Genomic DNA, 27,668 nt, shown 5'->3' on the forward strand with positions numbered 1-27,668 from the left:
TTCACCGCCAGCCGGAGCCACCCAGCCAAGCCCACCAGGATCTCAAAGCAACACGGTCAAAGTGCACGAATTCAAAGGCTCCGTGGCCACCGCCTCTCTGCCCAGCCTGACCCCTGGCCACAGACGGGGGTACGAACGGAGCCCATGGCATGCTGCGCAGGGTCCCAGGGGACAGGACACAGCGGCTGTTATAGAAAGTGAGTTTTATATATAATTTATATGTACACACAAGAAAAAAGTACCTTTAATCTGCATTGCCAAATAAGTGCCACGTCCCCCCTCCCCCGACACAGCGACAGCGCCGCCCTCATCGGGGGCTCCAGTCCAAAGCTGCTGTCCGCCCCCCCGGGCCGGGGCAGCCTAGGGAGGAGCAGAGACCCCACGGCTTTGGGCCCGGGCTGAGCTTGCCTGGCGCCGACGTCGGCTGAAAACTCCCCAGACACAATCACGGAAATAAAAACACCCCAAAACTGCTAAAAAAAAAACCACCCCAGAAATCACCTCTTCTTTGCATTTAAAACAGCCCCGGCCCCAGGGGAGCCAGGCGGCTCCTGCCACTCCCAGCCTGGCCCAAGGCCAGGGGAGAGGGGCCTTCCAACCAGGGGGAGACCGGGGGCAAAGGGCACGCTGGCAGCATGAGAACCTTGGGCCACAGCCTCCCAGCGGAAAGGGGCCTGGGGGGGCCACGGAACTGGTGGGCCTATGCCCCCCCTTTTTGGTGGGCATGGGGGGGAAGGCGGACCAGGACTGATCAGCTGCCCTCCCCCCAGAGCAGCGTAGTCCGGGAGGGAAAGGGCAGAGCAGTGGCAGGGGAAGTGTGGCCCTGACCTCACCCCCCACCCACCAATCCCTCACCCCCAGCCCAGCCCAGCCCCCCGCTGGGCCACGTTCGCCCCTGGGCCCAACCAGGGGGGTTGCTGCCTCGGGCATGAGCTGATGAAAACGTTCAGCGGCCCTGGCGTTTCCATGGAGATTGATGCACGAGGGGGCCAGAGGGGGCTGCAAACACCCCATTATTTAATAACCCCCCAGCCTGGGGCCTGGACCCACCCTCCTGCCCCACACCTGCTAGCGCCAGGCGCTCGGCCCATCTCTCTGGAGCTGCTCAGTAAGGCTCTTGGGTGGGGGAAGGGGACTGGCCCTGGCCAACACATGGCGGGGGGGGGGTGGTGGCAGGCTAGTCCTCAGCTGGGGCAGGAGGCCCCCACAGGCTCAGCCTCATGGGGTCGGGGACCCAGGAGTGCTGAGGCCAGGCAAATTCTCAGCCTCCACCTTTTATTTTCAAGTTTTATCTGGGGGAAGGAGACACCCCCCTCTCCCACCTGTGCCTGGAGCCATGGGTGGGGCGGGGAGGGAGCTCCTCACAAGGGGAATTCCTCCCCCCTGGGGATCTGGGTGTAAACTGCCCCTCCCTGGGGGCACGGACCCGCTGGAGATGGGGGAGGTGTTTGTTCAGATAAGGCTAACAGGGAAAGTTCCCAGCAGCAGCTGGCACCCCCCCAATGGCCGGGGAGGGGGGGGGGGTCTGGCTGACCAGCAGGTCCTAGTGGGTGGGCGGCCGTGGGGGAGGGGAGCAATGCTAGGGAGGTTGGGGGCACAGGGCCAGGATGGGCTGTGTGGCACTTGGGAATTTGGCACATGGGCAGCTTGGCCCGGGGAGGAGGCTGAGGGGGCATCAATGCTTTGGGGGGGGCTGGGTCTCAGCTGGAGAAGGGACCTCCCACCCTTGAGAAGTGGCAGGAGAAGCTGAAGGGGGCTGGGTCCCAAGTAAGATGGAAGTGCACCCCCCCCCCAGGCTGGGAGTAGGCAGCACGCTTCACGCACAGAGAGACCCCCCCCCCGCCTCCCTGGACACAGCGTGTGTGTGTGTGGGGTGTGGGGCTCAGCTCCGGCCCCCAGCCCTGCCGCAGCCCCATGGACCCAGAGACACGTCCTCTTTGGAGTCACCAATCTCCGGGAGTCGGTCCCTGCCCACCCCTAAAAGACACCTGCAGGCCCCACCCCTTGAGAGCTACTCACCCCCCCACACACATGTAGCCCTTCGCCCCAAGAGACATTCTTCCCTCCCCCCAGCAACAGGAGGCAATTTTGGCAAATAAGAACTGTCCAGCCCCCTCCCACCCCCCCACCCTTCCTCTGGCTTAGGCCTCACAACTGGTGAAAGTCACACCGAGCGGGTGGGGGGCCAATGGGAGCCATGGGGGGGGGGAAGAGTCCTCAAATATAAATCTATTTAAAATCCCCAGTCTACCCCCAGCCCCACTGGAAGGGGACGATCCCCCCACCCCAAACACGGCAAGCAGCCCCCAAGGGATCCCCCAGCGCAAGTGCTCAGACAACAGCAGGGTCCCCTGCCCGGCCAATAGGTGCCCCCCGTTGTCCTCGTCTTTGGTCGATTGCGGGCGGGGGCGGGTTCGTCGTTCCCTGTCAGTCACTGGAAAGGGAGAGGGGGGCCCGGGGCCAGCGCTGAGCCAGCCCCAGCATGGAGCACCCTGGGCACCCCTGACATGCTGGCTCTGGAGCTCAATAAATAAATAAAAAGTCTGCTGTAAAAATATTTCTTCAACACCCCCGGGGGGGGTGCCCCAACCCCCCCATCCCTGCCACACAGGCCTGGTGGCAAAGACCCCCCAGCGGCTCGGGGTGGCGGCACTTTCCCTCTTCAGTTTGGGGTTGAAATTCAGAGCCATTTACAAGACCCCACAAAATAATGGGCCGGGAGTGGGGCAATCCAGGCCTGGGTGGTTCCCAACGGCTCGGCTCAGCCTGGCCCAGGCCCGACCTGCGGCAGCCCCGCCCGGCCCCTCTGGCCCGCTGGGTCCTTCTCGCCAAAGGCCGCAGCTGGTGCTAACTGCGGGCTGGGCCGGCGTTCAGGAAGTAGGTGGTCATCTCCCCTTTGCCCTTGACCTTGATGACCCCCCGGCACTCCAGCTGGTAGCCCTTGGCCGCCAGCACCTGGTACAGGTCGGTCGTCACCTGGGGGAGGAGGAGAGAGAGCAGGCGGTGAGAGCAGGCCCCTCGGTGCCCTCGCCTACCCTGGGCAGAGAGATGCCACACCCCAGTGCTTCAGCTCCCCCGCGGTCCCAGGGGGAGGCTCAGACTCGCCTGCCATGCTAGTGACCCTAGGACCTTCAGCTCTTAGCCCTGCAGGGCAGCCGGCCGCCTCCGCTCCCCCAGGCGGGGCCACGCTCCTAGGTGACCTCAGCCTCCAGCTTGAGCAGCCGGGGAGTGGGGGCCGAATGGGACCTGGGGGTCTTGGACTCCAACTCCACACAGGCGGTAGCGGGCCGAGACGTGTCAGGGACGTAGGACCCTGTGGTTTGGGCTCAGCACCCCAGTGCCTCGGGTGAGGGGGTTCCCCACATTCCTTCGCCAGCTGCCCCCTCGTCGACTGAGGCCAAGCAGACCAATGAGTCCAGCGTAAAGTGGAGGCCAGGATGCCTGGGTTCTGTCTCTAGAACCCAGGGCCAGGTCCATCCTCCCTCAGAAAAGGGGGACAAGGATCCCAGCCCCCGCCTGGCTCACAGCGTACCAGGGATACCCAGAATGCACCAGCACAGTCCCAGAGATACGTCCTGCCCCTTCCCCCCCCCCTCCCCGACTAGTGTTTGGAGGAGGTCGGGGTGGGGGAGTCAGCACCATCCCCCTCCTGCCGCAGGGCTGGGCAGTAGGCAGCCGATGGCAGGTTCCTTGCTGAGCGATGCCCCACCCCAGGTGGGCTGGAGAATTCCCCCCTTCCCCAAACACATTTCCGGACGCTGCCTCCCCGTCAGCCCAGCCGGACAGGGACGAGGGACACCAGGGCCCAGGACGGGACAGCAACTCACCTGGATGCGGTCAGGGACCCCTGTGCTGTCCATGCGGCTGGAGACATTCACTGTGTTCCCCCAGATGTCGTACTGGGGTTTCCGGGCCCCGATGACACCCGCCACCACCGGCCCGATGTTCAGCCCTGCAGGGAGAGGGAGGGTCAGAGCTCTGCCCTGCCTGTCTGTCTCCCGCTCTGAGAGCAGCAGCCCGTGCGGGCAGTGGGCTCAGGGGGGCAGGCTGTGCAAGGGGTGCATTCGCATGATCGTCCGCACACGCGTGATAACATGTCTTCGCACACGCATGCACATGCCTATGCTCTTGCGCGTCCACAGGGAAGCCCCCAGGAGCGGCCAGTGACGAGCTGGGGGGGGTCTCACGGCGCTCCCCCACCCGGCAGAGGCCCCGTCCCCGCTCACCGATCTTCATCTGGAAGTTGTTGAAGGAGTGCTCGTTGATGTACTTCATCTGCTCCATGAGGCGCATGGCGTAGTCGGCCAGCGCGGTGATGTGCGTCCGGCCCTCCCGGTCGTACGTGCTGTCGTTCAGCCCCGAGGCCGCCATGTAGGTGCTGCCGATCGTCTTGATCTTCTCCAGCTGCCGGTACTGCGGCTCGCTGATGATCTGACGGGGGAGGGGGCAGCAGCTACAGGGGGGGCGGGGGAGGAGGCACTGCGTGTCCCCCCTCCAGGCACAACCCTGCCCGGGGACCCCACACTGTGCTCCCTTGCCCCAGGGGACACGACCCTCCCTGGCGACCCCTCGGAACCGGGGCCCTGCTGCCACCATGACCCTCGCCCCTCGAGCCGCTCCCAGACTGGGCTGGATCTGATGGGCTGGGGCCCCACCCACCCCGCCCCCGAGGGCTGGGCCCAAGCCGTGGCCCCCATGTCCCACTGGCCCCCAGGGCAGAGTTGGGTCCTGGGTCCTCAGAGGCCCCATTGTTGCCGCACCCCCAAAGCCCACATCGCTGCGGCCTCCGACCACGCCCCCCTCGGGCTGCCCCGGCCCTGCCCCTACCCCCCTGGTGCTGCCCCTGGCCCTGCCCCTGCCCCCCCACGGCCCCCGGGTGCTGCCCCTGGCCCTGCCCCCGTGGTCCCCGCCCGGCACCTCGTCGAAGTCGGCGATGATCTCGTTGAGCAGCCGCAGACACTCCACCCCCTCGTTGTTGGCCTCCAGCTCGACGTAGAACTCGGAGAAGTTGCTGATGGAGGCGAACATGACGGCCACGCACTCGCACGACTGGTAGTACAGCTCGTCGTTGCAGCGCTCGCGTGCCAGGAAGTGCGCGGCCACGTCCTTGGGCAGGATGTTGTGCAGCAGGCGCCGGTTGTAGGCCTGGAGCTCCTCCATCTCCTCCTTCTCGCCCGTGGCCTGCGGGGGCGCCAGCGTCAGGGTGCCGCCCAAGTCCTGTCCCGGTGGGGGAGCCAATGGTCCCTCCCCGCAACCCTTCCCAAAAGCGATCCTGAGGCCTTCTCCAGCAGTGCTCCACTGGGGGGACGGCACCAAACTGAGCCCCCCCAGCTCTGCCCTGCGGGAGATTTGGGAGCAGCCAGCATTGCTGGTGCACGAGCACGGAGCAGGACGTGCACGTGCAAGGGTGGCAGCTGGGGGAGGGGCTGGCCAGCCTCGTGCGAGGAGTGAGAAGTGCAGGACTCCTGCAAGCGAGCGACACGAGGGCATGTGCCAGCCTTCAGGACATGCTGTCCCCCCTCACCCCAGGGACACCCCTCTTTGTGGTGGGGGGCAGATCCCCACCCCAGGGATGCCCCGTCCCCACCTGCTTCTTCCATGGGGGCGAGCAGACACCTCCCTCCCACCCCCCGGGATGCCCCACCCCCCGGGATGCCCCTCCCTACCTGCAGCTTCCAGAGGAAGTCAAGCCGGGCCGTGGACTCCACCTGCTGAGCGTGCAGATAGAGCGCCAGGGCGAAGACGGTCAGGATCACGGGGGTCATGTACTTCAGTGCCACCTTCTCCTCCGCCAGGCTGGGGGCACGGGGCGGGGGGTGTCAGGCTGCAGCAAGGCACCAGGGACCCCAAAGCACCCACCCTCCTGAGCTGGGGGCAGGGAGACCACGGCACACCAGGGGCCGGGGGGGGGGGGGGAATCCTCCCCCCCCCCAGCCATGGACCTGCTGACCACTAGCTGTACCCCATAGGGCAGTGCAGCAAAGGCCTGGGGGACCCCAGAATCCTCACCTGCCCCAGACCCAACCCCCCATAATACTACACAGACCTTTGCCTGCCCCAGCCCCGCCAGTAATGTTCCCTTGCAACCCCTTCCCCAAGTCCAACCCCCGCCCCCCAATCCCCACATAATGCCCCCACAGGTCCCACCCCAATCCCCAGCTCCCCCCTGGGCCCGCCTCCCCACTCACCATCCTGAGCCCCACTGGGTCTCGTTGAAGGCCGGACTAGCAGAGAGAAGAGACAGCAGTTACAGACAGCTGAGCACCACAGCCCCACGCCTGGGTGGGGGGCACAGTCCGGAACCCCCAGCGGCAGACAGGCAGGGCCCAGTGAGGGACAGGGACAAGGTACCCCCAAGAGTCTACCTGGGCCCTTGGGGGTATCTGGGGGAGCAGAGCCCGGGCCCTCTTGGGGTTGGGGGGATGTGACCCATAAGGCCCCACCAACGGCCAGGGTTACAGGAATATCCTGACCCTGGGCTGTACATTCCGAGTCACCGAGGAGTCTCACGTGAGGTGTGAAATGAAAGCTGGGTCACACCGGTCGTTACGGCCCTCGTGAGACGGACATGCAGGGCGTTACGCACAGAGCCGAGAGCATGTTAAGGTCTGGCCCAGGGAGCTGACAAACAGGTTTTCTGCCAGAGGAAAGATGTTTGCTCACCTGACTGTCTGTGTGTGTGTGTGTGTGAATGAATCACGTCACCTCACACCACAGTCACTGACATCCTAAGTCAAGGGGGGGTGGTCACCGCAGCAGGGATAAGCCAGGAGGTGATCCTGACTGTAGGGGAGTGAGTTGGGGGGCAGAGGGAGCAGGCGAGGGAGACGCCCCTCGATCCTGCACCCAGGACGCTATCGGCAGCGTGACTGTTTCTGGAAACGGGCCCTCAGCCAGCCTTGGCTGGAAGCCGCGAGGGACAGGTGGCCGCAGAAGGCTGGCTGGGCGGAGTCGGGGCCAGGAAGCGGGCTCGGATTTGATCTGCAGCCCTCTGGTCTCCATTCTCCTCGCTCACGAACTCTGCGATCTCCAGACTCTGACGAGACCCCTTTACCCAAATCCCAGCGCTGCGGTGTGGAGCGTGGGGCCGACCCCGTGCCGATGCGTTCAGACTAGGGCGTGCTTCTGCCCGTGTCCAGGGGAGAAGGGGCTGGTACAGGAGTGTCCGGGCGGCGACAGGGCAGGGGGTTCGAGGAGCTGGCACCAGACACGCACAACCAAGGCTCCCGCTTGCTGGAGGCAGGTGACTCCCAGTCCTGGGCGCACTGAGAAACATCACGGGGGTGGAGCGCCGGCCCTGGGGGGGGCAGGGGGGAGAGCCCTGGCCCTCGGGGGGCGGGGGGAGGCCCGCGGGGCACCGGGCACTCACATGGCGTTGGCCACAACCAGCAGGTCGTAGTTGTCGAAGAGCGGCGCCTCGGGTCCCTCGGCCAGTACCAGGTACAGCCCCTCGATGGCCAGCATGAGCCCCAGCTTCCCGATGCTGCTGATGTGCAGGAAGACGGAGCAGGCCAGCAGGCTCAGCACGATGCTGTAGTTAAAGTACTGGGGGAGGCAGAGAGGCGTCGGGGCGCGGCCATGCTGCAGCGGGGGCCCAAGCGGGGGCAGCCCCAGGGCCTGCTTCTCCAGAACCCCAGGGTGGGTCTACCCCGTGTGACGCGCCCGGGCCAGCCGCTCTCGCCCCGGCTCGTGGGGGAAACGGGACTGTCCAGAGGACACCGAAAGTCGGATCCTTTGAGCACAAGGCCAGTGGGGCCACGTCTACACTGCAAAGCAACAGGGCTGGAACCCCAGCTCCCGGCTCGGCCCCCCCTCCCCCCCGCGGGGTCCTGGGTCAAGCACCACTTGTGTGTGTGTGTGGACGGAATGGGCGGGGGTCAGGCTTGAGCCCGAGTTCGACCTTGGGCTTACACTGAGTGTCCACACCCCCTGGGAGACCCCTCTAGGGCCCAACACCCCCACGGACTCCCATCCTCACCCCCGTCCCCCGCCCGAGGGGGCCTTCTCTGTACCTGACCAGGGCACTGGCTCTCTGCACATGGGCAGGGGGCACTTCCCCGCAGCACCCCCATGGCCACAGCCCTGCACGTCGTGCCCCTGCTCTCGGGGGCTCTCACCTCGGGGAAGTTGCAGGCCGGGGCGTCCCCGTCACAAGGGGGCACGTCTGAGCCCAGCGAGAAGTTGAGGGTGCGGAGCTGGCAGGGCCCCACGGCCTCGGGCGTGACATTGAGGGTGCGGGCGGCACAGTCCCGCAGGGGCACATGGCTGCAGGTGAACTGCGGAGAGACCAGAGGGGGCGATGGGGACGGTGCGGGGGTGGGGAGACCCCATGACCCCTCCTCCCCTGGGGGGGCTTGGAAGGCAGCACCCCAGAGCCAAGGGACAGGTCTCTTGGGGTGTCATCTCAGACAGAGCCGGGGTGCCCCAGCTTGGCCACTTACCTCTCCAGCTCCCACTCTGTACCGTGCCCCCCCCACACACTTCCCCAGCTCCCACTCTGTACCGTGCCCCCCTCCACACCTCCCCTGCCTCCCCCCACAAGGTCCCCCACCTATCACTCTGTACCGCGCCACCCCCCCCGGCGGGCCCCCCTCCCCCGCAGGGCTGTACCATGTTGACAAAGGCCGAGATGAAGACGAGGAGGATGGTGAAGACGGCAATGAAGGTGCTGTGGGTGCGGGAGTGGACGATCTTCCGGGAGACCCGCTGCAGGGCTGCGGGGAAGAGCTGGGGTGGGGGAGAAAGAGAGCTGAGAAAGGGGTTTCAGCCTCGCACAACAGCCCCCCCCGCCATCTGTCCTCGCACGACAGCTCCTCCCCCCCAGCCATCCAGCCTTGCACGACAGCCCCAATCAGTCTGGCCTGAGAGGAGCCACCTCCCCACATGTCCTGCTCCCCTAACAGGACAGGGCCCCAGCCCTCCTGCATGCCCCGTCCCCCCACCCCCCAGCATGTCCTCCCCTCCGCCCACACCACCACCACTGGGCAGCCTCCGGAGGGCTCAGCACCCCAGTGAGCTGGCCTGCACGCTGACGGAGCAGAGGGTGCACACGCGTGTGCACACACACATACACACCCCGAGGCAGGAGCAGAGGGTGCTGACACGCACACGCACAGAGCTGATACTCACACTGATGCAGGAATAGACGGCGCAGACGAAGAGGATGTTGGCCAGGATGACGAAGATGCTGATGTAGACACCGAGCATCAGTGGGGAGCTGTGGAGAGAGGGGCACCGTGAGCCTCCCGCCAGCCTCTGGCCCCACGGGGCGCAGGCTGCCTGGGCTGAGTACGAGCGAGAGGGGCAGGGTGGAGATGCTGCAGCCAGGCCCGCTCTGGGACCACACTGGGCGGGGCGGGGAAGGGGGCTGCCAGCGCTGCGGGAGGGCACGGGGCTGGAGGGGGATGGACTTACCGTGGGAACATCACAATCTGGATAAAGCAGATGAAGCAGAAGACGAGCAACGTGCAGGCCACGTAGCCCCCAAAGCGATCGTCCACCTTCTTGGAGTACTGTGGGGAGAGGGGGAAGGGTTACTGCTGGGTGGGGGGGGACAGCCATGCTGCGGGGGGGGGGGGGACGCGTCTCTCTGAGCCCTCGGTGGGGCTGAGAGGAGGAGCAAGCGCAGAGGATGGGGGATGAGCAGGGGGGACAAGGGGGGACTGGAGGCTGGGGTCCAAAGGGCAGGATGGGGGGACAGAGGGCCCCCCCGCTGTGGGGCAGGATGGGGGTGGGGGGGCAGAGGGCCCCGGTACCTTCTTCTCCAGCTCCGGCGTCTGGAAAGTCAGCAGGAATTTCTTGACATGATCCTTGCGCAGCTGGTCGATGCTGCGGGCGTCGATGGCCCGGCCCAGGAACTCGTCCACTTCGTCCTCGGGGTTCAGGGCCTCCTGCACGCTGCGGCTGTGGGGTCACGGGGGGGGGGGTGAGCACGGCAGCCCCCGTCCCCCTTTGCGCCAGGAGCCCCCCCTGCTGCCACCCCACCTCTACTGCAGTTTGCAAGGCTGTCGCCCCCCCTCGGGGCACCTTCCCCCGGCATAGAGCCGGGGTCGTGCCCCAGCCCGGGCCGTCTGCACCAGGACCACTCGCCCCAGCCCGGGCCGTCCGGGCAGGCGGTTCCTGGGCCCCGCAGCGAGGGGACCCCCAGGGGCTGGGCCCACTTACTTGTCTTTGCTGGTGTCCTCGATGCCCTGCAGACAGAGAGAGGGTGTTAGGGGAGATTCAGGGCGTCACTCCTCCTCCCCGGGGGGGGGGGGGGGGCGCCACAACAGCCTCAACGTCCCCGCCCCTCACGGCGCCAGCAGGGAGTGAGGAGCTCCTGCTCCCCGCCTAGCCCCAAGCTACAGCCCCCCAGGCACTTGGGCTCCCCCAAGATCCTTCTGACTGATCCCGCCCCCCCTTGCTCCCAAGCGAACGCTGCCACTCAGAGTGCGCCGCCCCCTGGGCATCGTGCTGTGTACAGGCAGGGGACGGGAGGGGAAACCGAGACAGAGACTTGCCTGAGGCGTCACAGCAGAGCAGGGGCAGAGCACCAGAGACAGGACCCAGGAGTCCAGGTCTCCATCCACAAGGCCACGCTGCCCGCGGTGCAGCGTCCTCTCCCCTGGGACACCCCCGGCCCTGTGCCACCGTCCCCAGCTCCTGGCGCTGTTCCCTGGCAGGGCATGTGGGAGGGGCCCTTCACCAGCCAACTGGAGCCCTGGCAACCTACAGCAGGGCGGGAGCGTTGCAGCCCTGGGCCTGCACCCCACGGGAAGGCAGCTGGGCAGCACCGGGCAGGGCGGGCGGGGATGCGAGGCAGGAGGGATCTAGGGGCTCCCCGCTCCACAGCCAGGCTGGACCAGCAGGAGCAGCCCCATGAGGCTCCCACGCCCCATTTCCCCACCTCCGGACACTGGCCCATGGCTTGGCCCAGAGACGGGCTCACGCAGCAGGATGTACTGGCCCACCACACTGCCCACCCAGGCAACCACGCCACAGGAACCAGCGGGGCAGCCATGGCAACAGGCACTGCACAGATGAGAGACTGTGCTACAGCAACCGGCTCCATGGCAACCAGATCCAGGCTGACAGTGAGCCATTCCATGGCAACCGATGCTGGACTGCGCCATAGCAACCGGCACCACGCCGACGCACCGAACCAAGGCAACTGGCAGGGTAAACGCCGCAGACTGTGCCCTGGCGCCTGGGGCCACACCAGAGCCCAGCCATGCCCTAGCGCCTGGCGTCATGACAACAAACGGCAGCACGGCAACCATGCGAACAAGCCATTCCATAGCAACCAACCACACGTGTCATGAGGATGAACTGCCCCCCCCAGTGCAGCCAGCGCAGGAGCAGCTCCTCCCCCCCTGCTCCCAGCGCAGCCCCCCGTGGGGGCAGGAAGCAAGGGCTGGGGTGAGGGGCAGGAAGCGGGGGCACACTGGCAGACGGGGGTGGGGGGAGCCCCGCTCTCCAGACAGGACTGAGTGAGCTCTGGAGGGGGCATGGAGCAGCGGTGTCAGAGGGGTCAATGCTTGGGGGGGCCCTGCTCTCACATGCCCCCACCTTGGTTAGGGGAACCCCCGACATGCAGAGCAACGAGACCCACCCCTCCCACAGGCCAGGCCCAGACTCCAGCTGACAGAGACCCTCTTCCTTCCTTTGCCCCCGGGCAGAGGGAGAACCCCCAGCGCCCCGACTCACCATCTGCCGGAAGGCCTTGGAGTCCTTGGTGCGGGAGAAGGAGCGGTCGGGCACCCAGCGCGGCACCAGCCCCTCCGTGGAGTTCGCCCGCGTCCGCTGCAGCTTGGCCAAGATGGCCTTCTCCTCCTTCTGCTCGGGGAGAGGAGGGCACAGGGTGAGGGGGCCCCGCTGAGGCCGCCGCCACCAGCGCCCCTTGGAGCGTCCCGCCCCCCAGCCCCCACTAGAGAGTCAGCCCCCCCCGGAGACGCAGCCCCCGGTGCCGGGGATGCATCGCCCCCACCCCCGCCCCCCGGACTCACGCGCTTCTGGCTGCAGCCCACAATGAGGAAGGTCTCGATGTTGTGTTCCTTCAGGTAGGCGTTCCGCTCGCCCCCATGGCCGGGCTCCACCTCGTAGTCCCCGTTCAGATACTGCAGCGTCGCCCAAGTGATGTGGATGCGCCTGGGGGCGGGAAGGCAGGACACTGAGCCCGAGAGTCATGCCCCCCCCATTCCCTGTGTAACCCGCCGCACCCCCAGCGCGAGAGTCCCCGGGACAGGGCCCACAGCCACAGGTGGGACCTGCGAGGAGAGTGCCCCCCACTGAGACCCCCGAAGTGCAGCCTCCTAGTGTCGCACTGGGGCCAGTGCCCCCTGCTGGGGAGAGCGCCCCACTGAGCCCCTGCCTGCCCCCTGCCGCACTGCACCCCCAGCACCCACTGGGGAGAGCGCCCCACTGAGCCCCCCGCCTGCCCCCTGCAGCACTGCACCCCCAGCACCCACTGGGGAGAGCGCCCCACTGAGCCCCCCGCCTGCCCCCTGCCGCACTGCACCCCCAGCACCCACTGGGGAGAGCGCCCCACTGAGCCCCCCGCCTGCCCCCTGCAGCACTGCACCCCCAGCACCCACTGGGGAGAGCGCCCCACTGAGCCCCCCGCCTGCCCCCTGCTTCCTGCAGCACTGCACCCCCAGCACCCACTGGAGAGAGCGCCCCACTGAGCCCCCCCCCGCTTCCTGCAGCACTGCACCCCCAGCACCCACTGGGGAGAGCGCCCCACTGAGCCCCTGCATGCCCCCTGCAGCACTGCACCCCCAGCACCCACTGGGGAGAGCGCCCCACTGAGCCCCCCGCCTGCCCCCTGCAGCAGTGCACCCCCAGCACCCACTGGGGAGAGCGCCCCACTGAGCCCCCCGCCTGCCCCCTGCTTCCTGCAGCACTGCACCCCCAGCACCCACTGGAGAGAGCGCCCCACTGAGCCCCTGCCTGCCCCCTGCCGCACTGCACCCCCAGCACCCACTGGGGAGAGCGCCCCACTGCGCCCCCCGCCTGCCCCCTGCAGCACTGCACCCCCAGCACCCACTGGGGAGAGCGCCCCACTGAGCCCCCCGCCTGCCCCCTGCTTCCTGCAGCACTGCACCCCCAGCACCCACTGGAGAGAGCACCCCACTGAGCCCCCCCCCCTGCTTCCTGCAGCACTGCACCCCCAGCACCCACTGGGGAGAGTGCCCCACTGAGCCCCCCACCTGCCCCCTGCAGCACTGCACCCCCAGCACCCATTGGGGAGAGCGCCCCACTGAGCCCCCCGCCTGCCCCCTGCAGCACTGCACCCCCAGCACCCACCGGGGAGTGCGCCCCACTGAGCCCCCCCCGCCTGCCCCCTGCTTCCTGCAGCACTGCACCCCCAGCACCCACTGGGGAGAGCGCCCCACTGAGCCCCCCGCCTGCCCCCTGCTTCCTGCAGCACTGCACCCCCAGCACCCACTGGGGAGAGCACCCCACTGAGCCCCCCCTGCAGCACAGCACCCCCAGCACCCACTGGGCCCCCACCTGCCCCCTGCAGCACAGAGGGGCCACCACACAGGCTGTTTCCCGGGGGCTCCCATCTAAGCACTGCCTCAGCCTGATCCTTCTTAGGCGTGAGCCCCCCTTGCATCCTCCACTCACCCGGCTTTGCCTCCGGCTTCCATCTGATTGGCCAAGGTCACGTCGTTGGACCAGACGTCGAACTGCCACTTGCGCAGCCCCAGCACCCCGCAGTGCACGCGCCCGCTGTGGATGCCCACCCGCATGTTCACGTTCACCCCCGTCACCTCACGCACCAGCCTGGGGGGGCACAGAGAGCGTCAGACTTGCCCAACCCCCCGCAGCACAAGGGAGCGGGTGTGACCTGCTCGCGATGCAGAGAACAATGGCAAGTCACGGCCGTGCCAGGCTGGCGAGACACAGATGTGTCCGGGGCAGGTGACGTGAACCATCCAGCCCCTCATGAGCAGCATGGCGGGGGCACCTCATCCTGCCTGAGTGTGCCAGCTTTGGGCGTGACCCTGGGTCTGCCGCACAAGTCGGGGAGAGCTTGCGTGAGCGGAGCGAGCACCCGGAGCACATGGCTTGGGTGTAGCAAATATGTATCAACAGACAGAGCGGGTGCACGGTGCGTGTTGTACGTACGGCAAGCGTGCACTGCACCAACGCCAAGTGTGCAACCGTGCGCTGCAGGTGCCTGTGCATAATGGGTGCGTGCCACGCGCGAGGCTGGGGGCTGCGTGTAGTGCACAAGCACGTGGGCGTGAGGCTGTGAGCGGCGGGCCCAGGGCTTCCCCCCACAACTCACGAGATGGCTTCGATCATGTCGACCCCCATCTCCACACAGCAGTGAGCATGGTCCCCCCGCGCCTCGGGCAGCCCTGACACGCAGTAATAGCAGTCACCCAGGATCTTGATCCGCAGACAGTGGTTCTCCTGGGAGAGGGGCAGAGGGGGGCTCAGAAGGGAGGGGACCTCATGGGGTCTGCCCAGTGATGCCAGCCCACAGGCAGACCCCACCCACCACCCTGCCAGCCCTGCTCCCCCTCGCCAACCACACCCAGCCAATCCCCCACCCGGCTCCCATCCTCTTGCACCCAGCCAGCCCTCTGCCCTGCTCCCTGCCTACCCCACCCCACGTCCCACCAGCCCCCAGCCAGGGCCCCACCCCCTCCCGGGCACCCCCCCGAAAACAAAGCCCCCCCCCGCGACGCCCGCGCTCACCGAGGCCAGCTTGTCAAAGCGCGCAAACAGCTCGTTGAGCGTCATCACCAGCTCCTGGGCCGTGCACTGGGAGGCCAGGCTGGTGAACCCCTCGATGTCTGCAAACAAGATGCTGCAGAGGAGGGGAGAGTGAGCGGAGACTCAGACACTCCCCCCGCCTCAGCCGCCAGGTCCCAAAGTGCCCGCACCTCCAACCCCCTTCCCTGTGCCCCAGGCACCCCAATACCCACTGCCTCAGCCGAGCAGCCTCAAGGGCAGGTCCCCACCCTGCCATGCCCAGGGGCTGCTCCCCCCACACTCCCAGCCCCAGAGCCCACAGGCCCCCCCAACCCTGCGTGTCCCTTGGGGCCCAGCTGCTCTCGCCGCCGCCAACGGGGCCCTGTGGCAGTGGCCCAGGCCGGGCCCGTTACCCAGGGCGATTCTGGTGGGTGCAGAGGAGACCCCCCAGACAGGGCCCCCCAGCAGCGCCTGGGGGTCCCCGCGCACCCAGCTCCCCACCCCCGCACCTGACGTTGTCGTGCTTCTGGATGTAGATCTTGTGGAACATCATGTCCTCCTTCTTGGTGTTGATGTCCTCCTTCATCTCCATGGCAACGTGCTGGGGCAGCACCGACAGCAGGAGGCGCTCCTGCACCCGAACCACACCCCCGTCAGCGACACCCCCAAACCGGACCCCTCTGTGCCCCCAAACCAGCCCCGTCACCCCCAAACAGGACCCCTCTGTGCCCCCAAACCAGCCCCGTCACCCCCAAACCGGACCCCTCTGTGCCCCCAAACCAGCCCCGTCACCCCCAAACAGGACCCCTCTGTGCCCCCCAAACCAGCCCCGTCACGCCCAAATCGGACCCCTCCATGCCCCCAAACCAGACCCCTCTGTGCCCCCAAACCGGACCCCCGTCAGCGACACCCCCAAACTGGACCCCTCTGTGCCCCCAAACCAGCCCCGTCACCCCCAAACTGGACCCCTCCGTGCCCCCAAACCAGCCCCGTCACCCCCAAACCGGACCCCTCTGTGCCCCCAATCCACACCCCCTTTGTGCCCCCAATCCAGCCCAGTCACCCCCAAACAGGACCCCTCCGTGCCCCCAAACCAGACCCCTCCGTGCCCCCCAAACCAGCCCCGTCACCCCCAAACAGGACCCCTCCGTGCCCCCAAACCAGCCCCGTCACCTCCAAACCGGACCCCTCTGTGCCCCCAATCCACTCCCCCTTTGTGCCCCCAATCCAGCCCAGTCACCCCCAAACAGGACCCCTCCGTGCCCCCAAACCAGACCCCTCTGTGCCCCCCAAACCAGCCCCGTCACCCCCAAACAGGACCCCTCCGTGCCCCCAAACCAGCCCCGTCACCCCCAAACAGGACCCCTCCGTGCCCCCAAACCAGCCCCATCACCCCCAAATCGGACCCCTCCGTGCCCCCAAACCAGACCCCTCTGTGCCCTCAAACCAGCCCCGTCACCCCCAAACAGGACCCCTCTGTGCCCCCAAACCATGCTCCCTCCATGCCCCCAAACCAGCCCCGTCACCCCCAAACCGGACCCCTCTGTGCCCCCAATCCATGCCCCCTTTGTGCCCCCAATCCACGCCCCGTCACCACCTAACCACACCCCCTCTGCCTCCCCAAACCAGGCCCATCACTGACACCCCCAACCAGACCTCTGGGCCCCTCAAACCACACCCCCAAACCAGATTCCTCCATGCCAGCCCCATCACTGACACCTCCAAACCGGACCACTCTGTGACCCCCAAACCAGCCCCCTGTGCCACCAAACCACACCTCCATCACCAACACCCCCAAATCAGACCCCTGTGCCCCCCAAACCACACCCATCACCCCAAAACCAGCCCCCTGTGCCACCAAACCACACCTCCATCACCAACACCCCCAAATCAGACCCCTGTGCCCCCCAAACCACACCCATCACTGACACCCCCAAACCTCTGAAATCACACCCGATACTGACACCCACAAGTGAACCTGTCACCCCACCCCCAAACCACAGGTCCCTTCAGTGGCCGCGGAGAACAGTCGATGCCCGTCAGCCCCAACAGATCTCCAGAGTTTGCAGGTCCCCCCCTCGCTGCAGACTCCCCGTGCTGGGTGTGAACCGTTCCTCCCAGGCCAGGGGCTCGAACCCTTGGCTTGTTCCTGGTGCTCTGCTCCGGCCTGTCCCGCACTGACACGGCCCCGCCCCGCCGCGCGGTGCCAGGACCGGACCCAGCGCCGGGCAGCGTGGGACAACACCCGGCGTGTCTGGCGTACGGCACCCCCGCGAATGCACCCCACACCTCGTGATCCATTATAAGCCTCTTCCTCGACTCCCAACCAAACCCCAGTCGCCCCCCCCCCCGGTTATTAACACCCCCCCCAGCACAGTGCGGGGCTGCTGCACTGACCCAGCCCCCGCCCCGCCCCACCCCACCCCTCCCACCTGCTGCCGGTTCTCCCGCTGCAGGTGCAGCCTGGCCTGGATGTAGCCACGGGTCTCCTGGAAGGCCTGGCGCTGCGACACCTCGGCCGGGTAGTGGGTGCAGATCCCGATGATGTTGGTGCAAAGGAAGATCAGGACGTTGGCGCTGAGCTGGGGTCGAGAGGGGGAGGGGAGAGTCAATCCCGACACCCCAGCCCAGACAGCCACCCCTCCCCACCCACCCCCCGCAAACACAGCCCCCCGAACAGGATACCGCACCCCCAACCCACCCATCAGCTGTGGGGGGCAGGCTGGCATGGAGAGGGGGCAGGTTCTGGGGCTGGAGCAGTGGGGCTCAGCACCCCTTAGCGAGGCAAGATGGGGGCAGGGGCTCCCTTACAACCCATATTCTGAGCATCAGGCAAGCGTCTCCCACCTTCCCTTTGCTGTGAGCTTCCTTGCAGCAGTGCCCTGTCCTAGAGGCCGGTCTCTGATGCCCCCTCCCCCGCCCCCCGACAGGAGCTCGCCCCCCAACTCACCCCTGAGACACGTCTCTCTGCCCCCCTCCAAGGTGGGCGCGGCCCAGCCAGGCAGAGCTCAGTCCCTTTGGGCTGGGGGAAGCAGAGCTGGGGGGTGGCTGGCTGTCCCCCACAATCCCCCCAGGGCTGCTGGGTGCCAGCCGGCTGGAGCTGGTGCATCCCCAGGACACACGGGGCTGGGGTCAGGGGTGGGATCTACAGGACCCCCATCCCCCACCCTTCTCTGCCCTGCAGACACCCCCATCCTGTCGCCTGGCCTGAGCCCCCCCACTATTCCCAGCAGGGACAGGGCATTGGGGGCAGGGAGCTCTGAGCGGGGACTTGCCAGGCTGCTTTGGAAGCGGGAGGAAGCTGTCGGGGGGGGGGGAGCGGAGATGGATTTAGCAGGAGCTGCACGTTTGCCATGGTTCTCCCAGCCCCCTCCCCGCCCAGGGCCCCCAGCCAGGTCTATTTATAGCCGGGCGGTGCAGGGTCAGCGCTATCGCATCCCGTCCAGATGAACACAGCAACTGGTGCGCCAGACCCAGCCCAGCCTGGCCACGGACCGCGGGGGGGGGGGGGGGGCACCCTCAGCTCAGGGCCTGACGGGTCTAGACCACGTAACACCCCCCAGCTCACAGCCCGACAGCCCCAGCTCGGAGCAGCAGGACCCCAGCTCCCCCCAGTCCCCCCCCCCCCCGCCAACAGGCCAGCAGCACTTTGCTTTCGAACCCATTGATTGGCTACATGCAGGGCATGGGGGGGGGGGAGGAACGCAACTTTCACCCCCTGCCCCATGAACAGTTCTAGGTTCTGGGGCTTAGGCCCCAATCCTGGAGGGGGGGGGGTCTGACCCAGCCCAAATGGGATTTGTACCAAAGTAAATGGATTGAGGCCTTGCCTGGTCCATTGGAATTTGTATCCTGTGCCCCCGCCCCCCCCCCCCCCCGCGGTGCTGCACGGGCACCAGGACACAGCCCCGCCCTCCACCGGGCACTCAAATCCCTGTTTCACTTTTCAGCGTGGAAAGTCCTGCCAGGTTCCCAGAGCGAGGGGGGGGGGGGAAGCCCAGCCCCCAGGGCTACTGGGCAGCTGGTCAACAGGGCCTGGGAACACAGCTCCCCGCAGAGCAGCCGAAAATAACTGCCCCCCAGGGGGCCTCCCAAGAGCCAGCCGGTGAAAACGCCCCCCCCCCCCCAGGGCACACTGCCCCCAGCACACACCACAGGACGGGCCCAGTCAGATGGGTTTTCAGATGTCCCTGGGGGCTGCCTGGTGCCGCCCCCTCCCCCCCAAGGCAGGGGCAGGTGAGGAGAACCCGCCCCCCCCCCTTCCGAGGATGCCCTGAGGGGTTGGGTTGAGCCCGGCGTGCGGAGGGGGAGGGAACCATATGGGGGTTCCAAAGCCAGCACTAGGCTCCCCCCACACCCTGGAGCAACAGAGCCGGGCTGGGGGTGATCCAAAGCCAGCACTAGGCTCCCCCCACACCCTGGAGCAACAGAGCCGGGCTGGGGGTGATCCAAAGCCAGCACTAGGCTCCCCCCACACCCTGGAGCGACAGAGCCGGGCTGGGGGTGAACAGTTCAGGCCAGGGGACGGGGAAGACACCATGTGAGCTGGCGCGTCACCCAGAACAGAACCCTGCCATCCCAACGCCGCCCCCCAATCCCTCCAACGCTGCACCCCCTGCAGTGTGACCCCCTCCGAGAGCTGTGCACACTCCCTGCTCCCCAGTGCTCTGTCTCTCTCACACGCTCACCCTGCGGGCACCCACCCCCTGCCCCACGCCCATCACTCCTTCCAAGGGGAGGTCCTATTTACCGCCATGCCCTGCATGAAGTGGGCACGTTAAAGCCACCCCCGCCCCCTCAGCCAATTCAGGGCCCTCCTTCGTCTCTCACGCCCCCCAGCTGCAGCTGCCACGTCCCACCCCAGCACTGGCCGCATCGCAGGAGTGGCTGGGTCAGACCTAGACTGGTAGGAAGGGGGACGGGGAAAAGCCAGGGAGAAGATGTGAGAGGGGCTCCCTCGCTCCAGAGGGCCGCGGGATCCTCTAGGAACGGCCAACAAGAGGAGCTGGCTGGGGCGCAGCTCCAGGACACCCCAAGGCCTGGCCGTCCCCAGCCCCCCTGTGCTCAGAGCTCTGCAGGGACATTGACTCGCTAGTCCCCTTCCGGCAGGGTCAGCAGCACCTGCGCCTCCTGGGGAGACCGAGGGGACAGCTACACGGTGGGGGCCGCAGACTGTAGCTACGATTTCCAAAGGGGTTGGCACCTCCATTCGAATCTTTTAAGGGTCCGCAAATGAAAAGAGGTTGAAACCCCCCGACCTACACTGCGCAAGACAAGAAAACCCACAGCCGTGAGCCTCAGCTGGGTCAACCAGGTCGGGCTCCTGCTAGGGAGCAGCAGCCGTGGGGGCTCAGGCCGAGCCCAGGACTTGACCCCCCCGAGGGGGAGGGTCCAGAGCCCAGCCTCCACCCCTAGCGGGAACATCTACCCTGCTAGGTTGAGCCCCACAGCACGACCCCCCGCCCAGCCTGAGTCAGTGACCCAGGCTCAGAGACTGGAGGTGTGGACTACCCTGAGGCACAGAGCAGGGACAGGAGTCAGACCAGGGCACTCAGCAGCGTGGAGAATGGAACCCAGGAGTCCGGGTTCCACAGGGGGCCAGGAGAAGACAGCTGGAGCCCCCTTCACCGTGCTTCTGCCCCCCACAAGGGGCCCCCCGATTTCTTGCCTCAGGGACCCAGCCTTGGCAAGGGCAGCCGCTCGCACCCCCCAGCTGCTTCCCCCCCCCCCAGCCTAGGCTTTCCCAAAGGCCCTGGGCCTGTCTTCCACCCCCACGCAACCAGGCCAGAGGGATGCATGGGCCATGGCTGGAAAACCGGGGCGGGGGGGGGTGAGATGAGGGACCTGCCAAGGGGGTTTGCCTCGCCCCCGTGGCCGCCGCCTCCACCCCCTACCCTGCACCCACAGCAGCAGCGCTAAGGCATGGCCAAGGGAGTCGCCAGATTGGGAGCAGGGCAGCACCAGGAGGGCAGGGAGAGTGCCCACGCCCCCTCCCCCAAGGTGCTTATGGGGCACAAGCAGTGCCAGGACCCTACGCACACGAGGCGCCTGAGCGAGGGGCCTCTACCTTGCACACACACGAGCGGGCACGAGCCGTGTCGTGGGCCATCCAGAGGTTCGACCCCAGGGCGGCAGGCAGGGGCTGCCCCTGCCACTGCCCCCCCGCGGCAGCTGCAGCCACCACCAGCACCAAGCTTTGCCATGGGACTCCAGATAGGGGAGGGGAGAGGATCGGGTCTCTGCACATGGCAGCTGCCTGAGGGGTTATGGGTAGCGGGGGGAGCAGCCAGTTTGGGGGATGGAGGTGGCACCAGGGCAACGCCCCAGATCAAACCACCCTGTCTGGGCAGATGGTGCGACTGGACCCTGGCATCCGGCAAAAGCAAACCAGACAAAAGGGGCTTGGAGTCCCGACCCCCCAGCGGGTCCAGGACAGGGGTCCGCAGCCCCCCCCCCAGCCTCTCGCTTGTACCACGAGCGGGTCCTGTGCCCCTCTGGCCCAGCCCCCCAGAGCTTGTGATGGAGACGCTGCCCTGAGAGCTGGCCGGCTCCCAGTCACCTTCAGACGTACACACGGGCATGCTCCACCCCACCCCTCCCCGGTGTCCCACCCTGGGGCCACCAGCCCCCCATGGGGGATGAGGCCCTGGCAGACCTGCCTGAATCCCCATCCTGGTCTCACAGCCTGCTGGGGACACCGGCTGGCATCTCCCCCATGGGCCAGGCACTCACTGAGAGGGAGACCCCACCGCCAGGCACCCCACATCTCGTCTCCACACCCCATCCACGGCCCCACGCAGCCACGGGACCCCTCGTCAGCCTGCCCCCGGCCAGCCAGCCACCAGGCCAGAGGGGACACTGGAGCAGAGTTCCTCACCCCCCGCGTCTGACCCGCATCCCCCCCGCGCACTTTTATCATGCACTGTCCCCCCGTTAGTTGTGTTCCTGGCTCTGGGTGGGGCCGGGGTCACTCCCTCCACCCCCGGGATTGAAACTCACCCTCACCCCAACATCCTGTCCCCTCTGCCCTCGAGGGCCTCATGCCCCACTCCCATCCTCCCACAGACAGTCTCCTCCCAGCCCCACAATAGAGGGCTTTGTCCAGTGTGCACCCCCCGCCCTCCCGAGAAAACCCCCAGCCCACAATAGGAGGCTTTGTGTACCGCCCCCCACCCCGGGGACGAGACACAAGGAATGGTCCTATTCACCCCTGGGGCGGGGGGAAGGGGCAGCAGGAGGCAGCGCTCAAGGGTGGCAAAGGGGGACAGGAGTTGGTGCTTAAGTGTGTGGGGGGGGGCGAAAAATGGGGCAGGAGGCGGCGTTTGACTGCAGGGAATTAAACAAAATATAGAATTAAAATTTACACACAAAAGATTTTCCAAAATGCTACGGCCAGTGAAACTCCCCACCACATGATGTGAGCAGCATAAAGAGGCCAATACGCCAACTCAGGTGGGCACGGCAGCCACACCGACCCCCCAGACAGATTCCCTGTCCCCAACACCCCCAGGAGGTTTGCTAGGGGGAGAAACTTCGCCTTGGTTGTATTCCACAGGGAAGAGGCACATTCATCAGTAATTAGACGGATTAAACCCTCCTGTGGTTGGGGACAGGGTGGCCCCCCAGCCAACCCCCCAGCTCCCCTGCACAGAGGACAGACAGCCCCCCCAACTCCTGAGCTCTGCTGCCCACTGAGAAGGTGACATGGAGCGTAGGGAGATGGGGTCTAAGTGGAGCATGGGGGGCAGGGGGAGAGCCCCATTCCAAGGGCCCTGGGGGGGCCGTGCCAGCCACGCTGAAGGTCGGGGGGTGCTAATGGGGCAATGGAACAGGGCCCTGGGGGAGGAGAGCTCCTGGCTGCTTCTCCTCAGCTCTGGCCACAGGCCCCCTCTGGGCCCCATATTTACATGACACCCCCCACACACGGTCCCTCCCCTCACCCCGGCGGGGGCACTGCATCACTAGAAACATGTGGTTCTAATCAGAAGCTGCCCCCCCACCCCGTGCGGTGCTCCGTGTATTGCCATGGAAACCACCTGCCGAATGGGAGCGTGGGAGCTGCATCCCCCCCAGAGAGCAGGGGCTCAGCCCTCAGGGTGGGGGCACTGCAGCACTCACCCCCAGTCCCCCAGGATCAGATGCCCCCCTGCCCTCCCTATTGGCAGCCCCTGGGGTGGGGGGTGGCACGGCCAGACCCACGCCCCGCCCCACACACACACCTCGGCTTTGCTGTTGTCTGCTAGCGCCAGGCCCTGACTCCCACGGCTCTCCTCGCCCTCCCCCCCGGGGCGGGGGGGTCCACGCACAGGGGGCCTGGCAGCAAGGAGAGCTGCCCTCAGCCCCCCATGGCTCAGCCCAGCCCCACAGGGGCCTCGTTGGGAGACAGGGGAGCAGCCCCAGTGGCCCATTCACTCCTTGGCATCTCTGGCGAGCCTGCCCGGGAAGGGTTGGGGGGGACGGGCACTGGGCCCCCAGTCAGAGGGGAGCGGGGCGCCACTGGGCCGAGAAGCCAGCGCTGGGCCCCGCCGGCTCTGCCCCCCCCCCAGCCGGAGCACAGAGAGGCAGGCAGGAAGCAGGGCCCTTCTGGGTTAATCATTGCCCCGGAGACAAACATCCCCCTCCCCACCCAGCCCCACGCCCAGCTGCCCATTGTCCTGTATCCAGGTGACCCAGGGGCAGGACTGGCTCGGGGGCCAGGCCAGGCCCAGGAGTGTCGGGACGCTCCTCCCACCACACACACACAAACCCACTGCGGGGGGGGAGCCCCCACTGCTGGGCACACCCTCAGACCACACCAACCCCCCACATTCTCTCCTTGAACCCAGCAGCACAACAGCCCGCCCCTCGCCCCCGCGGCCCCATACCTGCTTCCAGAGGAAGGGGTCGCTGGCGTTGAGGTGCCAGGTGATGAGCAGGTGCAGGGCGGAGAGCAGGGCGCCCGCCCCCACGGCGGCCCGCATGCGGACGGGCAGCAGGGTGTAGGTGATGTAGATGAAGAAGACGCTCCACCAGACGCCCTCGGAGGCGCTGCGTGGCGAGGCCATCAGGGTGCCCAGGGCCTGCACCCCGCCCAGCGCGGCCAGCACCAGGTAGCTCACCACCCACATGGAGTCCTGGGGGAAGGCGCTGCGGCTGCACAGCACCATGAGCACCAGGAAGAGGGCGGTGGCCACGGCCAGCGCGGCGGCGTAACGCACCTGGGGGGCGCCGGGCACGCAGTGGAAGAGCAGCATCACGCCGCACACCAGCACCAGCACCCCCATCAGCACCGTCAGGCTGCTCTGGTTCATCTGGAAGAAGTAGCGCTGGTAGAGACGCTCCAGCTTGGCCGACTGGAAGCGCTTGGAGCGGAAAACCTGCAGGAGGCGCTGCCAGCACTCGCCCGCCGACAGCCGCTCCCCGGGCCTGGCCACCCCCTCCGCCACCTTCGGCCCCTTGGCCTCGCCGTCCTCAAAGCCCAAGTCCACCGACTTCAGCCCCAGGTCGCCGGCGCCCCCCGCCAGGCCCTTCTTGCTGTAGTGGTCCTCCTGCCAGGAGCAGGTCAGGCCCAGGCCGGCCCGCGGGTGGGTGCCCCGCTCCAGCTCGGGGTCCTGCAGGCAGCTCATGTAGCGCGGGCTGCAGAGCGAGGCGCGCGGGCGCTGCCCCTTCTTCCCGTTGCGCTCCCCCCATGCCGTCTTCCGCTCGTCCACCTTGGGCACCAGGATGCCGCTAAACCACGACATGCTGTGGGCACCAAGGAGAGGGGGCATTAGCACCCGGGGGGGGGGGGAGAATCAATGCCAAGGGGACACCCGGGGGTACTGGTGCCCAGGGGCATGGAAAGGCCAGGGGCGGGAGGCCTCAGTGCTGAGGGGGCACAGGAGATGCCAGCACTGAGCATATGGCAGAGGTGGGCACCCAGGAGTTGGGGGGGACAAGCAGAAAGCGCGGGGGGGGGGGGGAAGAGTCTCCATATGAGGCCGCAGTACAGGGCGCCCAGCCAGTGGAGGGTGTTGCTAGGAGACTCCAGCCCGAGGGTCCACAAGGAGGACAAGCTGCATGTGGGGGGTGCAGTGAGACCCCCCCCAGGAAGACCCTTGGCTGGCACGGGGGGGGGCTTGTACATGCCCTGCTTCCTCCCACCCCCAATTCCAACCCACAGACCACACCAACCCCCCAACCCCGCCAAAATTCATCTCCCAGGAAAACTCACCTGGGTGGCTGCTCTGTGCCAGGAGCACTGAGCTGGCACGGGACGAGCCGGCATTTAACCCAACTAGTCGGCAGGAGGGCAGTGCCCTGGCCCAGTGACCTGGCTCCACCTCACGTCCAGCTAGGCATGGGGCGGGCACGGGGCAGGCTGGGCCAGGCACCTGAAAGCAGAGGAGGCGGGAGAGGGCATCAGGTAAGCTCAGTACCCCAGCCCCCCCCCATATGCCAACCTCACCCCCCTGGAACAAACACCAACTCCCCAGAGCCACCAGCAGAGACAGACAGACACGGCCCCATGGCCCAGGTCACCTATCCCTGACTGTCCAGAGAGCAGCCCAGGGCTGGGGCACAGCGCAGCAACCCCCACAGCTCAGTGCCGGGGCGGGGGGGGGGAGGCAGTCAAGGGGATGCAACACACACACACACACGCACAATATCTGTTCACTCTCCCCTCTGAACTCCTGTGCGGCTGTTAAATAGCCCTGTGCCCCAGCCCAGAGGCAGCTGCATCTCAGCACTGGGCAAGGGGTCCCTGTGGGTAACTCCCTGGAATCCTTCCTCCCACTCCAGCACTTCACCATGGGGGAGAGACCAGGCGGCGTGAGGGGACCTGGCGACCATGAGAGGCCGCGAGCCTGGCTCCAGCCCTGCAGAGGATCCTGCTCAGAGTTTGACCATGTCAGGGCTGTCCCAGTGTTTTAAACTGACCATGCACCCCAGCCCTGGGCTCCCCACTCCCAGCCCCACCGGTGCCCCTCAGTCCTGACCCGCAGCCCCCTGCAATCCCAGCCCTGGGCTCCCCACTCCCAGCCCCACCGGTGCCCCTCAGTCCTGACCCGCAGCCCCCTGCAATCCCAGCCCTGGGCTCCCCACTCCCAGCCCCACCGGTGCCCCTCAGTCCTGACCCGCAGCCCCCTGCAATCCCAGCCCTGGACTTCTGCTCACAATTCCCAGGGCTGTTAGGGACTTGCCCTGCATGTGACAGAGCCACCAGAGCCCTTTATTGTGGCCCCAGGGCCCCTCCCCCAGCCCAGCCTGAGTAATTCAATATGCAACAAAACTCGAATAATCTTCTGCTTTCAAACTCTATTTGTCTTGAATGGCGGCCAAGCCCGCGCTCCGTTTAGCTCCAGCCTCTTTGGAGAGTTATTCCGTCTCCTCCTACACGGCCCTTATCTACATCCCGGGAGCCAGCATCAGCGCCATGACATCACTCCCCGTTCCTGCGGGGACACGGCACAACCCTCCCCAGGGACCAGCTCCCTGCCCCCCAAACCCCCTGCCAGCCAGGGAGCTCAGAGCATCTTGCAGAGCTCCTTCACCCAGCACCAAGATGCGGCCACCTCTGGGCTGAGAAGTGGCAGCTGATTAACAGCCAGACAACACCTCAGGACAGGAAGTGGGCTACAACCCACAGGGGGATTTTAGGAAAACAGAATAGCTTGGAGCTGGAGTCTGGCCAGGACACGGGGGGTCAGAACCCCGACTCCCAGGCAGGATCCTCTGGTGGCCACTCAGCCAGGTCAGGATCTTGGGTCTATGCCTCAGCTCACAGTCACCACCTTCCTCAGCGCTGGGCCCTGCAGCATGGGGGTGTGCGTCTCCCACCGGCTCCCCAGGCCGCAGGGGTCACCCAGCCTGCACCTGCTTGGCCCAGGACACCTGATGGCGGCACAGCATGACCCAGAGATGAAGGGCAGAATTTAAACCAGCCCTGCTGGGAGGTGTGAGGGGCGGCGCTGGGGTGTCCCGATGTTATGGGGACAGACCCGCTATTCGGGGCGTTTGTCTTATACAGGCACCTATGACACACCCCCCCGGTCACCCCAAACCCGACACACAAACAGGCTGGCCCAGGCGGGCCCCGGGGAGCCACCCCCCAGCCCCATGGAGGAGGGAGCGGCCCGTCCCCCCCCGATTAACCCCGGGGCCCGGCTGCAGGGCTCCTGCGAGCTTCCCGGGGGCGCGGATACCCCTGTCCCCCCGCGGTCCCGGGAGAGTCGCTCCTGCCCAGCCCGCTCCGCGGGGGTCCCCCGACGGGCTGCACCGCCCGGCCCCACCCGAGGGGTCCCCCCCGCCCCGGGCTGCAGGCTCCTGCGCCGCGCCAGGGCCCCCCCCGGCGCCCGGCTCTCCAGACAGCGCGGCCTCGGCTCCCGGCCCCGGGGCGCCCCGCCCCAGCGGCAGCCCCCCGCTGCACGGCACCGCACCCCGGCGCGCACCTCCAGTCCTGCGCCGCCGCCGCCTGTCCCCGGCCGATCCCGGCCCCGCGGGCTGATCCCGGCTCCGGCTAGTCGCTGGCCGAGCCTCGCTCCATGGCGCTGCTGGGCCGGGCCGGGCCGGGCCCTCCCGTCGCTGTCCGGGGTAAACGCCCTCTAGCCCGGATCCACAAGCTCGCCCCGCTCCCGGCGCTCGGTGCGCTCCGCGCGGGGCTCGCCAGCCAGGCGGCCTTAAAGGCGCAGGGGCCCTTTCGCCTCCCCCCGCCCCCCCTGCGCCGCGATGGGATGCGGGGGCCGCGGAATATTTCACTGGGGGGAGGCGCGCGCGCACACACATACAGCCAGCAACACACACACTGCAACACACACACAGGCAGCAACACACACACTGCAACACATACACGTGTACACACAGCAACACACACACAGGCTGCAACACACACACGTGTACACACAGCTAGCAACACACACACAGGCTGCAACACACACACGTGTACACACAGCTAGCAACACACACACAGGCTGCAACACACACACGTGTACACACAGCTAGCAACACACACACAGGCTGCA

At 67.0% G+C, this 27,668-nt stretch overlaps 1 protein-coding gene across 2 annotated transcripts; it reads right to left on the reverse strand.

Moving 5' to 3' along the window:
* Window positions 1-186: 186 nt before the first annotated feature.
* ADCY6 (adenylate cyclase 6) lies at window positions 187-27,303 on the reverse strand. Of its 2 annotated transcripts, XM_044994725.1 has the most exons (23): window positions 27,099-27,302; window positions 24,881-25,040; window positions 23,553-24,411; window positions 17,121-17,270; window positions 15,198-15,319; window positions 14,692-14,803; window positions 14,276-14,403; window positions 13,609-13,767; window positions 11,985-12,126; window positions 11,686-11,814; window positions 10,165-10,190; window positions 9,756-9,903; window positions 9,415-9,512; window positions 9,130-9,217; window positions 8,611-8,727; window positions 8,118-8,276; window positions 7,370-7,545; window positions 6,189-6,224; window positions 5,667-5,796; window positions 4,918-5,181; window positions 4,227-4,431; window positions 3,828-3,952; window positions 187-2,976 (listed from the first exon to the last, which is right to left on the reverse strand). In XM_044994725.1, the coding sequence occupies exons 3-23, from the start codon at window positions 24,408-24,410 to the stop codon at window positions 2,848-2,850; spliced, it is 3,501 nt and encodes a 1,166-aa protein (XP_044850660.1). In that variant the 5' UTR covers window position 24,411; window positions 24,881-25,040; window positions 27,099-27,302; the 3' UTR covers window positions 187-2,847. The 2 variants fall into 2 exon arrangements, with proteins under 2 accessions (XP_044850660.1, XP_044850661.1); XM_044994726.1 differs by lacking the exon at window positions 13,609-13,767 and having other exon boundaries at window positions 27,099-27,303.
* Window positions 27,304-27,668: the final 365 nt, after the last annotated feature.

Source organism: Mauremys mutica, chromosome 20 (assembly GCF_020497125.1).
Source record: "Mauremys mutica isolate MM-2020 ecotype Southern chromosome 20, ASM2049712v1, whole genome shotgun sequence".
NCBI classification, from domain to species: Eukaryota; Metazoa; Chordata; order Testudines; family Geoemydidae; genus Mauremys; species Mauremys mutica.

What these genes read in the sequence shown, in the direction of transcription:
- ADCY6 (XM_044994725.1), bottom strand. Translation starts at nt 24,410, where the DNA reads ATGTCGTGGTTTAGCGGCATCCTGGTGCCCAAGGTGGACGAGCGGAAG. An exon ending in CCAAGGCCTTCCGGCAGATG is followed by an intron (nt 10,191 to 11,685) that starts GTGAGTCGGGGC and finishes CTCTGTCTGCAG; the next exon opens with GGCATCGAGGACACCAGCAA. An exon ending in CCGTCTATTCCTGCATCAGT is followed by an intron (nt 8,728 to 9,129) that starts GTGAGTATCAGC and finishes CCCCCACCCCAG; the next exon opens with CTCTTCCCCGCAGCCCTGCA.